This window comes from Grampus griseus (assembly GCF_964374135.1).
Source record: "Grampus griseus genome assembly, chromosome: 8".
NCBI lineage: Eukaryota > Metazoa > Chordata > Mammalia > Artiodactyla > Delphinidae > Grampus > Grampus griseus.
In genome coordinates, this window is record NC_139002.1 from 24,613,743 (window position 1) to 24,627,933 (window position 14,191).

Below are 14,191 nucleotides of genomic sequence, written 5' to 3' on the forward strand. Positions count from 1 at the left end.
AAATGGAATTATACAGTATATATTCTATTGTATCTAGATTCTTTCACTTAAGATTGTATTTGTGAGTCTTCCATGTTGAGTGTGGCTATAGTTCATTCAATCTCATTGTTATATAGTACTTCATTTTATGGATACAATAAAATTCATTCATCCATTCTCCCATCCAAGTACTCACCAGGCCTGACACTGCTTAGCTTCCAAGATCTAACAAGATCAGGTGCGTTCAGGGTGGTATGGCTGTAGACTGTTCATCCATTCTATTTGTGATGGGGGTTGGGGCTGTTTCTAATTTGGGGCTATTATGAATAGTACTACTATGAACATTCTTATACACATGCGTGCATTTTTACTGCAGTGGAATTGCTGGGTCACAATTCCCAGCTTTAGCAGATAATGCCAAACAGTATTCCAAACTGGTTATACCAATTTACCTTTCTCATTTATAGATGTGTTTAGCATGGCCTGGACATCGGTTGGCATACTCCTATCTCTACTTTGCAGCTTCCATTGCACTGCCCTTTTGTTCTCATGCAAAATTTCACTCCTCTACTGAGTTCCCACATTCTGGCTCTAACAACTCCACTCATCCTCATATTTATTATAACCCAACATCTAAGATTTCCTATCAAATTCATTGAATGTTGGTGTGGACCTAGCTCACAATCTTCCTCTCTGTCCTAACTCTGGAATTCATTCTGGGGAAAACCATATAATATTCTTGATCTTCTCTGTTCTAATGAAATTCAATTTACTCTCTCTTAGCAAAACACTTAGCAAAAACTTATACTATAGAACTTATAATCTCCTAAAACTGTACTTTCTAAGAAATCTTAAATTCTACATTTTACTTAAAACCTCTTCTCCTTCTACCCCTTTATTCGTGTTAAATAATCTTCAAACTCACTGAGATTCCTAGTCTTTTAGTCTCTCTTCCTTCCCTACTCAGCTCAGGGTATAGCCTGCAAAGTTGATTACTCTCACTAGTAACTCAAATCTTCTTGGCCCCTTGTTCCTCCACACTTACCACTTCAAACTAGAACTTAAATTCCAGGGATGCTGAGGGTGCTTGGAAGAAACCATATGATGACACTACAAATTTGGGATTATCACCCTAAAATGCCCCTTAAAATTCTTGGCATGTCTTTTTTATTTATGCCTTTCTAGCCAGCCGTTGGTCTCATTTCCATGGTACCCACTTTTAAAATTTTATTGTTCTTTTAAGGCCAATTACCATCCCTCCAATTATTAGCAAATAAACATGCTTTCCAGTTCTCAGAGAAAACAGAATATCAAATATAATTTCCCTCAAATTCTTTCCCCTCTAGCTGAAGACTTTCCTATTAGCACTCATCCTTTCTTCTCTTGGAGGAAAAGCTAAGACGCTTCCAGTGTAAAGCCAACGCTACACCTTCACATACTTCATGATTTCCCTTGCTATTTCAATTATCTTTGTCTCTCTCCTATAAGTATCTCCCATCTTAAGAAAGCAAATGAACAAGAACAAAAAACCCTCAAAACCAAAAGAAGTGGGGGGAGGGGACCAAATGTGTGTCTCCCATCTCTGCAGCAAATTTCTCTTCATTCTTCCCTTACTTCTAAATTTCTTGAAGAACAGTTCCAGATTCTTAGCCTACACATCCTTAACTTCCATTTAATCCTTGCCTTTTCACAATCTTACTTCCTCCATTCTATCCAAAGTTTACTAAGATTAATTGTTAAATTCAAAGGTCTATTTTCAGCATTCATCTTATTTGACCTTTCTGTATCAGATACTACTGAGCACAGCACTTCTTCCTCCATGAAAATTTATCCTCTCTTGTCTTCCAAGATATCCCTACCTCTACTTTCTATGACTTGTTGGTTATTCCTCATTTTTTTTTTCTTTTCTGATTCAGCCTTTTTTTTGGCCTTGCTGTGCAGCTTGTGGGAACTTAGTTCCCCAACCAGGGATTGAACCTGGGCCCTCAGCAATGAAAGTGCCGAGTCCTAACCACTGGACCACCAGGCAATTCCCAAGACTCAGCCTTTTTAATGCTGAGATTCCTTACAATTCCATCCTTAGTTCTCGTCATCAAGGATGATGTACAAGATTAGAACCTCCTCTAGTCCAATGACTTCAACTAAAATCTATTTGCTGAAAAGTTCTACATCTCTTACTATGTTCAACATCTTTGCTTTCCTATATATTAAACTGTCTACTTCCCCTGGAAATCCCAATAATACCTCAAAACAACATACAAAACTAAACTCATCAGTTTCTTATTCTCTACAAAACCTGTTGTTTTCCTTAGCTAGAAACTTCAGTTACCTTGGAGTTCCCTCTCCCACTATTTCCACATCTAATATCACTGGTGCAAAATTACTACAAAAATGTCCCCCAAATCCAACTCCTGTTTCATACAACTTTAGTCCAAATCATTTCTTTCATTATCTCGTCTAAACTATTATAACATATCCTAATTTGTTTTCCTACTGCACAGATACTGTTCCCCAAATTATCTTTCCAATAATCAAATAAGATTATGTCCTGATTAAATGTATCTTCATTTACTTCCCATTGTTTAACAGATTAAAGTTGAAACTTCTTGGCCTGGCTTTTTATAATCTAGTACCAATCTATACCTCAAGCTACTCAACTACATGCAAACTTCACTCCAGCCACATTTAATGTCTCACCATTCCTAAAACATGCTACAACTTCATTATTCCTCCCTTCATATCTGCTCTATCCTCTCTCTAGATTATCCTTTCTTTCTTTGAGATCTGGCTTAAATGTCACTCATTATCCAAGGCAGAATTAGCTACTCCCTCCAGCATCACTGTGTTTATGCTTTTTTTTAAACAATATTTATTGTTTTGATCTCTCTCTCATACTTGCAATATCCTGGCAGGCAAACAACATTTCTTGATGACCAAATATTTACTGAACAAAGAAACATATCTTTTGTTACTTACCTAAATCTATATGTACAAGTTCTGCTGACTGCTCATTTATCAAGATATTCTGTACATGTCTATCACCAAGTCCAAGTATGTAACCAACTAGAAAAAAAACAATCTGAAATTACTGATATCATCTATTTCTATAACACAATTAGCCATAATTTCAACTAATACCACTGACTCTATATAATTTTTAAGTAGCTTAGGCTTTTTTGCCTACTTGAAGGAAATTATGTACATAACTGGCCATTTTCAGTTTAAGTCAAATCTTGCCAGCCATTTTCATTTATACTGCATTTTACAAATCCTAGATGATTTGCTAAAAAAGTTTTCCATTTACTAATAAGCACATATATTAAAATATTAATACTTCAAAATTGAGTGTGGTTAAAATTGAGACCCATTATTTACCAGGGCCAAAGCAGTGCACTACATACACTCAAATATTTATTGAGTATACTTTTAAACTGAGGCGCCTATGGGTAAATTCTTCATTCTTCAGTGAAACTTTCTTCTGCTTGATGAATTATATTTAACACAAATTAGTCAATAATTCATTTCATCAGGTATATATCCAGGAAAAACTACATTTCTGTTTTTAACACAGATGATAACATGTTTTAAAATTGCTTTTAACCTAATGAAACACACTATAAGGTGTTACAAAAAAATAGTGGAAAGGGTGTCAGGATGCCTGGGGTGCATGGCTAGCTCTGTCATTAACTGGGCCTACTTTCTCGTTTGTAAACTAAATTAGTTGAATCAGATTAATGATTCTCATTGTAGAAAAAAAGAGGGTTTCATTATTACCTAGAAAATTTTCAAAATATACATGTCCTGCCTGGTGTATTGTACCTAAGTGATGAAAAGAGTGGTCTTTAATTAAAAAACAATAGATCACTGATATTCCTGTTAGTTCTCATACTCTAAGATTTTGTTAACTGCCCTATCTAACTATTCCAATCTCTCAGAAATAAAAAAAGCCAAAATATATATTGTACACAGAATATTTAAATATATATCATTATTCCTATTCCAAAACCAAAATTCTATTAAACAGAATCAATCTTTGGGTGTTAATATCATGGTATTATAGAGGCTGTATGCAAGAACAATAATAATTAAAGAAAATAACTTAAATGGAATTATCACGAGTTTTATTATTTTCCAAAGAAAATCCCAGAAAATAATACATTGAGGGGAAAGAAAATAAGCCATATTCACTATTAAGCAATGAAGAAAAATAACCAGTCTTTATTTCCCTACCTGGAAAAAAGAAATTCTCTCCTGCCAAAGCTAAGAGCTACATTTAGAAGCTAAGAATCAGGATGAAAAAGAAACACAATGATCTAATGATGAAGATGGTCTGATTAACAAACACCAACACCACCACCATCCCCCTGTAACTCAGAATGTAGGAAGTGCTGAATCTACTAAAATGTATAAGAAGGTTACCAATAGAAGAAGTAGCAACACTCCGAGTATAAGCCAATCGTTTCTCAAACCAAACAGCTGGATCCAAGAATTTTTCCATGCAGAAGTAGCGGAAAACTGGTTGAAAATTTTGGCAAATCTCCATGAAGGTTTCATATTTCTCTTCAAAAGACTTTTTTTGTACATCCTTTAATAGATAAAATATAAAATTATTTTCTGAATATTCTGTTCAACTAATTTAACTGAAGTCTACTAGGAGTTTCAATAGGAAAATAGTATGATAGAAATAAAGGCAATAAAAAGATGAACAAGATATTATCTCTACCCACAAGAAGCTAAAAGTCTGGTCAGGGAAGCAATTAATAACAAGCTATAATCCCTTTAGGGTTTTCATGTTAATTTTAGGGGAAGGTGGCATACCAACAGTGACTGTTATCTGTTTTAATTCAATTCTAATTTGAATGATTCTGTAAGCTATGTGGAAGTAAACACAAAAATGCCAAAGGTAGCTCCAGATAGTCTTAGGTATATCCCAGCACTAGGGGTGTGATAGGAAACAGGAAAAAGAGAAAGAATGGAAAAATCAATCCCGGATGGATGGCAAAGCAGCTGACACATCTCAGATCTGTCCTTCAACATTTCCTTACTATATAATAATTTCCTGAAGCAAAGCACATCTACTTCAAAAGGCTCAATCCTCATCTATGGACTGATACTTCCAAATCTGTATCTTTGGCTCAGGTATCTTTAATAAGCTCCAGCCTGATGTGCCTCTCCAAATTCCCACTCAACATCTTCACTTGGATCATTTCCAAATCCAAACTAATTCACCTTCTCATCTTTGGCAAAACCCAGCCACTTCCTCTATTCACCAACACGGTAAATAGCTTCTCCACCTACTCCATCATACCAACCAGGAAACTGGGTGCCACTGATACTCTTTTTTCATCAACCCCACTTCTAAACAGCAACCAAATCATCTAAGTTTTGCCTCTTTAATATTTCTTATATGAACTGCCTGTTCTCCATTCCTACTGCTATTACTCTTAGTTCAGACTCCGCCTCATGCCTCTAGTCAGCTTTCTCAAAAATATAACCCTCAAAAATATAAGTGTTGTCAGAGTTTTCTAAAATGCCAATCTGATATTACTAACCTTCTCAAGGGTTCTCTATTGCCTACAGGATAGAGTGAAAATTTCTTAACATTTCATAACATTCCATTTTTTGACTAACGACTACTGCTTCAATCTCATCTATTCCTCCTCAAAACCTAAGCCTATGCTATCTATACCTGCCTGTTCATGCCTCCTTCCTTTTTGTTTGTATGTTCCTCTGCTTGGAAAACCAATTCATTTATAAAACTCAGCTCAAATACCATCTCCTCTATGAAGTCTTTCTTGAATCTGATTCTCTCCACTCCTCCCTGTCCCAGGTAGAACTGATCACGTCCTCCTCTGTGCCTACACAGTACCTTTCCATCACAATCCCTATAGTACTTCACCATACGTTTTAAAAAACATATAACAGAAAGCACAACAAAAGAAAAAGTAAATGGATTTTAGAGTTGGACAGACAAGGTTTAAATCCTTGCTCCACTATTTATTAGCTCATTGACCTGGAGTAAGCAAAATTTTCAGAACTTCTTCTCATCTTAAAATGGGATAAGTATGATGGTGATTAGTCATATTTGTGAAGTCTCAGCATAGTATCTGGTAGAGAGGACACATTCAATAAATGTCACTGATTGGGTGAATGAATGTCAGACCAGATGGCCAGTGTGATGTGGCAAATGTCTTTGAATGTCTCTATTTCATAATTTTTTTTTTTTTTTGGTTTTAGTTAGTGTTTTGTTTGTTTTGTTAAGAATTAGCTTACCCCAAACTGGAAGCAAATTTGCATACACTGAATAATGTTAAGTTCTCATAGGACAAGGGTTGACACTTATCATAGTTTAAAAACCTTCCTTTTTCACTCACACACACTTTCATTCTGGTGAGCTTACTTTCTTATACTTACTGTCATTAACAATTACCTGATGAAATTAAAACTTTTTACATTCCATAATATTTGATATCAGTTTTAATAAGCTATTAGATAATCTTGCAATAACTTATATTTTTGAGTGTTACTCACCATCATTTTCTTTTGACACTGATAGGCACTGAAATCCTTTGGCCTGTATCTTTTATGAGCACCACTCTCATTGTTAACAAGAAATTCACCAATAGGGACAGTTCCTGTGCACCATTCAAGAACACCACTTCGCTGAGAAAGGGGAACCACCTGAAGTTACAGATTAAGTATGTTTTGATTATGGAAAGGCATTAAAGAGCATGTGATGATTATTCAACTATCAGAGTCAGTGTGAAGCATTTTTTCAAGTTATACTATTATTTTTCTGTCCATAGGAAGAAAGCAACTGAAAATAAACAAGCTCAAAGAATAAGATTTTCTAGTCTGCTGCATAGACTTCTGAGAACCTGCTCTTCTCTCAATCTCCATGATCCCTGAGAGGTCAATCCTGTTAATTATACTCATCATCTGTGACTGAGCCATACTTAGTTTGTTCCATTTAGCAGAGGAATTAACTTTGCTTTCCTATACTTTTAATGTCAAATTCAAAGAATTTCACTTTGGAAAATATCAAATGTAGTGTCAATTTTAGTATACTTTAATAATTGAAAGTGTATGCATTCTTGCTTCGGAGTCTCGTTAGCTTCACCAAGAGGAAATGTATTCCTAAACATAAAAGCAATTTTACTGGGAAGATTAAAAATTATGACATTTTATAAATATACATAAAATGTAGAAAATAATATAAACAAACACCCTTTTACCTACTAAACAGCTTTATCAAATCTAAGATTATTCATATTTGCTGGGAAAGAGACAAAGCTCTCTTTGTACCCTTCACTGACCTTATGCCCCTCCCTACCAACAAGATGACTGCTAACTTGCTTATCATGTTCCTGTATTTTTGGGTATACAGTATTTTTATTTCAAAGCTATACATACATAAGTAATTGTAAGCTTTAAATAAAGAGTATTTACACTATATGTATGTTTCTGCAATTTGTTTTTTTCTCACTCAACACTGTTTTACCTTAACTGTGTTAGTACATTTAATCCTAAGTCATTCGTTTTAACAACTGTACTTTGTATAAATATGCCACAATTATCCAATTTATACAATCGGAATATTGATTAACATTTACATTATTTCCAGATTTCCCTGAAACACTGCTGCAATTAATTAATCTACTAATGAATATATTTCAGTTTCTCTAGGGTATACACATACCTGGAAATTGAAGAGCTGGGTCGGTCATTCGGGATACGCATCTTCAACTTAGTTAACCATATATTGCCAAGTAACTATACAAAGTAGTTGTACCAATTTATATACCCATTAGCAGAGTTTATTCTATAACCTCCCAATGTATTGTCAGACTTCTATACTTTGTCAATCTAAGAGGTGTGTAATAGTATCTCACTGTGGTTTTCATTTGTATTTTCCAGATTCCCAGTAGAGTATAATCTGATAAGACTTATTGGCTATTCAAATGTTTTCTTCTTGTGAACTGGCTGTTTGTATTCTTTACCTTTTTTCTTACCTGTTTGTCTTTTTATTACTAGTCTGTAAGAGCTATTTACATATTCTATATATAAATTTCTTGTTGTTAGTAGTATTATAACAATCCTTTTTATGTTTAATAAATTTTTTAAAATTCATTTTCTCAGCCACCTGTCTTTACAGTATCTTTAATTTTATATTTTTAATTTTAATGTACTCAAATATGTTTTACTGTTTTATATTCTGTGTCTTAACATGAAGGAGGTCTTTCATTAATTTATTAACTGTATTTGTTGAGAGTCTATTATGTGTTACACATGGTGCTAGGGCACTGAGAATAGAGTGGCAACGAGGCAGATGAAGACCATGCCCTCATAAAGCTTCATTCTGGTGTCAGACGTATACACTAATAGACATTTAATGATGTCAGGTAACAAGTATTATAATAGAACAAAACATACATTTAAAAAAGTGAGTAATAGAGACATGGTCAGAGAAGGCGCCTCTGAAGAGGTAACATTAGAGAAAAACCTAAAAGAATAATAATTCATGCAAAGATCTGAGGGAACAGTATTCCAGGCAGAGGGAAGTGAAAAGCCCTGAAGTGAAACAAAATTAGGATATAGGGAATAAGATGCTTCTGTCTTAAGTCACCACTCCCCCCACCTCCTTGCCTGCACACATACCCCTACTCTCTTCTGCCCACTCTGCCCTTCCCCTGAAATGGTCCTCTACAGCTGTGATTCCAGAGCAGGGCTCATGTTTCTCTCATGGGGGCTCTACCCCAGCTTTTACAGTGTCTGGGTCTTGAACCCTTTACGACTGTCCTCTCTAGATGAGTAGGCTCAGGGCCAGCACCCTGTCTCCAAGATGCCAAAATGAGGCTAGTTCTGGATGAGCTAGCTGGTGGGGCTCAGCCTTAGGAACATACTGCTGCTCAGATCCTAAGGCTAATTCCTGGATGTTCACAGGCCCAGGTCCTGGAGGCTGTAGAACAGAAGCCATGCCCTGAAGTTACTGAGAGGGGCCCCTGCAAAAGGCTTGTGCTTTAAAGCCTTTTTCAGGCTTCCTTCTGCTCTGTGTCCACCCACTCTGATTAAGGGGGTGAGTGGAAGGGCTTGCCAAGGATCATGGACACAGGGTAGGCCCTGGTACCATGGGTTTCAGGCTACTTATCAATTTTCTTATAGGAGCACAGTCAGAGGCAGATGAGGCAGGGCAGAGAGGGCTGGTCCCTCCTTTCCTCTCGAACTCCCTCGGATGTTAAATTGTCTCCAGCAGCGGAAGAAGGACAGTGGCTGTGAATCTCACGCTGTGTATCCTTCCTGAGCCTCTGCTCACTCTCAGGGCCAAGAGGCTCCCAAAATGGAGCCCTTTCTTTAGAAGCAGGGCCATAATCTGAGGAGCAGTGCTGGATTACAGGCATTTTAGTAAGCAACCACTAAACAGGTTCTGGCTGCCTGTTAATGCAGTGAGGCCTCCTAATTGGGTACAGTGAAAAACAAGCTAGAAGAACCCTGGCCCAGAAGACTCTGCTTGCTCCAATAAGTCACAGTGACCCTGTGGGTGACGGCCTTGTGTTGAGGGGCCACTGGGAGTTGGTGCCCAAGCCTCTCCCTATTCTGTGCCCTGGTGGCACTGGAGCTTCTTCCTGCCCTCAGCCTGGGCCTTCCCCAGTGGTGTTAAAGATAAGCATTATTCCTCTATCTTTAGCTCTTTTCATTCTCTAAAAATGTACTTAACACTTTGCATTATAATTGTGTGTCTGTTTCCCCTGGTGAGCTCCTTAAGAACTAGGACTATGTTTTATTACTTTTATATCCCCAGCACCTACTAGAGTATCTAACACAACACTAGGTGTGTAAATAAACAATTATTGAACAAATGAATGAACAGATCTCATAGCCTTTCTAACCGATTTTCCTTCCTACTTAAGTAGCTCTAAATGCCTTCCTTCCAGAAAACCCAGCCCTATCTTTGAGCTAGCTGTGACCCCTAATGCTTGATCACATTAACATTCTTGCCTCCTAGTATATTCCATCAAAGATACCTTTTCCAAAATTACTCTCTATTAATATCTAGTTATGGGGAAAAAAATCAAACCCTTGCCTTTTGTTAAGAGACTGATCTAGAAAGGACCAGGTTGGTTTTTTTCTATCTCATTTCAGAATTCAACTGTGATGTTGGTTAATGTAAAAACAGTTGAATTCAAGTTTCAAAAGGCAAATGGCAGTGTTTCCTCAGGTACTAAGATTCCCTGGAATAGCCTATTTCATCTGAGTATCTGAGTATTTTGCCTGGGCGTCACAAAAAATGATTAATGACTATTTTCTCAAATTACCTCAAGGTACATAGCTAGTACCATCCTAGGTACATAGAAATGAAGTTAATTCATTAAATACAGTGAATGCCTTAGGGAATTACAACTTCTCTCCCAGAATCCTGACTGAGAAGGAAGATATATCACAAAGAAGAAAAATTATTTATTGGCATAAGGCATAATGAAGAATTAAGTACGAAGCTTCTTTCTGCACGTAAATATTGTTTATATAAGACTTTGATTTTAAAAAGTGAATCCTCTCATATCTAAGACTTTAGAATAGTTGTTCAATATACTTTCTAAAAATGTAGTTTTGGTAGAGATAAATTAGTCCAGTCACATGAATTCTAGTTATCAGAGGGCTATGTCTCAGCGTCAGCATATACAATAAGAACTTTGTCTTCCTTCATCTCCATGTGATTCTCTCTGATGAAAGGTATCTGGTATGCCTCAATATACAGGTCTCTCCTTTTGAGGTTGTATACTGACATTTGGGTACCAAGAGCTAATTTCAGGAAGTCAATGACCCTTCTTGTTGACACAATGATCACAGGACACCTGAATGCCAGATTGGGAATGACTCCACAGAAGACCTGGACTAGGCAGACTGCTTCCCTACATACACTATAGAACTTCCAGGAACATTAACTGAAATCAAGAACAACTAGCAATATAGTTATAACATAACTTTCACATTCTTGGAGTAATCTCAAAATAACATATATCTATTGGCCCAGTATTATAATTCTAAACAATAAAGTCAAACCTAAACTCTCATATTAAGTGATTATTTTTTAATATTCAGATGTGTAACATTAAATAACTCCACTATTTAATCGGTAAAATAGTTCTCTGTAAAACTCAGATATTTAAAAAGTCATAAAGTAGAAATAGAGTTTAGTCGTTTCTGCCTTCAAAATATTTTAGATTAGGGCGTTCTCTCTCTCATGCTTTATAGCAATGAACTTTGGAAGCTAAACTGTGTTACTTGCTTGGAAACCTGAGTGGCTTTCTGAAAAAAACAGGGGATCTTAGAGCCCAAACTTTTTGCAACACATTGTATCCCAGTTCTTCAGTCATCATCTATGCTATCTAAAAGTCTGGCATTTAGAGCATAAAAATTTTCTTTCATTCATGTTACTGAATATCTGCCCTCTAAAAACTTCTCAGCAATCGTTAAAGTACCTGCCACATTAAAGTACCTGGACAGTTAACAGCTCATCAACTTTGTCCTATAATTAAGCTAGATCAAATGACAGCAAAGTAATTAGACTGGTGGGTCTAAAAGTACGGTTCCTGAAACACTGCTGCATCAGCATCACTTGATACCTGGCTAGAAATGCATATTTTCAGGCTCCATCCTAGAATTAGAAATTCTAGGGGCTCAGCATCTGTGTTGTTTTTTTTTCTTTTCCCGGTACGTGGGCCTCTCACTGTTGTGGCCTCTCCTGTTGCGGAGCACAGGCTCCGGACGCGCAGGCTCAGCGGCCATGGCTCACGGGCCCAGCCGCTCCGCGGCATGTGGGATCTTCCCGGACCGGGGCACGAACCCGTGTCCCCTACATTGGCAGGCGGACTCTCAACCACTGCGCCACCAGGGAAGCCCAGCATCTGTGTTCTAACAAACCCTTCCAGGGATTACGATGCCTGCTAAATTTGAACAGCACTGATCTAAACCACACCAAAGAAGTCCTTCTGCAGAATAGATCTCACAGATCTTTTTTAAACTTTTGCTCTTAGCATTCCATAAGAACTTGTTTTTTTGTTAACTGCTAATAGAAAGCATCAATTATATTAGTTAATATCCTACAAAGTTTCACATGACAAATTTCTCACAAACTTGAAGGTATTATGAAAAAGTGTGCTTTTCTTCATGCTTTCCCACCCCTCAACCTCACCCAACTAACAAGTGAGTTTTATATTTCTATTTCTGTAGGCAATTAAGAAGCTCTAAAAAAGTTCAGTTTTCAATTACAATAGCCTGACTCAATCAGAATTTTGGAGGGTAGATCTAATTTCTTTTTCCCTACTCCCCTAACTATTTGGTGTTTTTAGTTTAACAATTATTTTTATAATTTAAAAAAATGTTCATTTAGGGCAATTCAAAATATACTAAAAAGCAGGTATTACCCATAATCTCATCATACCCAGAGTTAATAGCATTTTTAGGCTTATTCAGGAACTTCCTAAAAGTCAAAGCTATATACTGATTTCTTATAAATGTATATATAAACATCCATTTCAAGGCTATTAATCTATTTTTATGTCATGAACTATATCATCTTCATTACTAAAGCTTTACCATTCGCTTTCATATGATTAGACAGAGTCCACTTTCACCTGTTGCCTTTATCAAAGACATTTCAGTCATTCTCACCGATATATTTTTCAAGATAAACTTTTAAATCATGTTTCCATGATATAAAAATTTTTACTGGAATTTCATTGTCTATGCATTAATTAGAAATGAGCTGACATTTTTCACTGCCTTCCCATTTAAGACATGGAACTTCTCCCTTATCCTAGTTTTCCTTTATTCTTTCTTGCATTAGTTTTGTAATTTTATTTTATACAGTCTTGCATGTTTCTTATTAACATTAATCCTAGGCAGTTTATTCACATTATATACATTATATTATTGTGAAAGGGACTTTTTTCTATTATATTTTTAAACTAGTCTTAGTTGATGGTTGGGATACCTCGAGGTTAAGTAGGGTTAACTCACTAGAGAAAATAAACACTTGTGGTATATACCATTTTGCAGGTTTAAGAAACAGATATGGGACTATCATAAAAGTGTCTCTGAAAGGTTGCTTCTCTGCTATATAGTAATTATCTTTATTTATATCTTCACAGAAATAGAAACAACGAATAAATAAATAAGCCTTGTTACAGCAGTAACATAAGAATAAAGGGCAAATAGGAGATACAGGAATGAAACCAGAAAGGAACACCTACAAAAAACAGGCCCTTCGGGGGAAAGGGGGAAGATGGCGGAAGAGTAAGATGCGGAGATCACTTTCCTCCCCACAGATACATCAGAAATACTTTTACACGTGGAACAACTCCTACAGAACACCTACTGAACGCTGGCAGAAGACCTCAGACCTCCCAAAAGGCAAGAAACTCCCCACGTACCTGGGTAGGGCAAAAGAAAAAACTGAGACAAAAGAATAGGGATGAGACCTGCACCAGTGGGAGGGAGCTGTGAAGGAGGAAAGGTGTCCACACGGAAGCCCCTTTGCGGGAGGACACTGTGGGTGGCAGAGGGGGGAAGCTTCAGAGCCACGAAGGAGAGCGCAGCAACAGGGGTGCGGAGGGTAAAGCGGAGAGATTCCTGTAAGAGGATCGGGGCCGACCAGCACTCACCAGCCCGAGAGGCTTGTATGCTCACCCGCCAGGGCGGGTGGGGGCTGGGAGCTGAGGCTCAGACTTCAGTTGGATGGCAGGGAGACGACTGGCGGCGAGAACACAGCCTGAAGGGGTTAGTGCACCACGGCTATCCGGGAGGGAGTCCGGGGAAAAGTCTGGACCTGCCAAAGAGGCAAGAGACTTTTTCTTCCCTCTTTGTTTCCTGGTGCGCAGGGAGAGGGGATTAAGAGCACTGCTTAAAGGAGCACCAGAGACCCGCAGGAGCCGCGGCTATCAGCGCGGACCTCAGAGATGAGCATGAGACACTAAGGCTGCTGCTGCCGCCGCCACCAAGAAGCCTGTGTTCGAGCACAGGTCACTATCCACACCTCCCTTCTGAGGAGCCTGTGCAGCCCGCCACTGCCAGGGTCCCGGGATCCAGGGACAACTTCCCCGGGAGAACGCATGACGCGCCTCAGGCTGGTGCAATGTCCTGCTGGCCTCTGCAGCCGCAGGCTCGCCCCGCACTCCATGCCCCTCCCTCCGCCCGGCCTGAGTGAGCCAGAGCC

The 14,191-nt window shown here is 37.8% G+C and overlaps 1 protein-coding gene across 3 annotated transcripts in view; it reads right to left on the bottom strand.

Annotated features, from left to right (window-relative positions):
• Positions 1-14,191, bottom strand: part of ATM (ATM serine/threonine kinase) — a gene marked incomplete at its 5' end in the record, with an annotated part of 136,091 nt that overhangs the window by 10,329 nt on the left and 111,571 nt on the right. For all 3 annotated transcript variants that reach the window (XM_082660331.1, XM_082660332.1, XM_082660330.1), the window contains 3 exons: positions 2,956-3,042; positions 4,399-4,564; positions 6,511-6,660. In XM_082660331.1, coding sequence (XP_082516457.1) covers positions 2,956-3,042; positions 4,399-4,564; positions 6,511-6,660 — 403 coding nt within the window. The remainder of the gene's footprint in view (positions 1-2,955; positions 3,043-4,398; positions 4,565-6,510; positions 6,661-14,191) is intronic.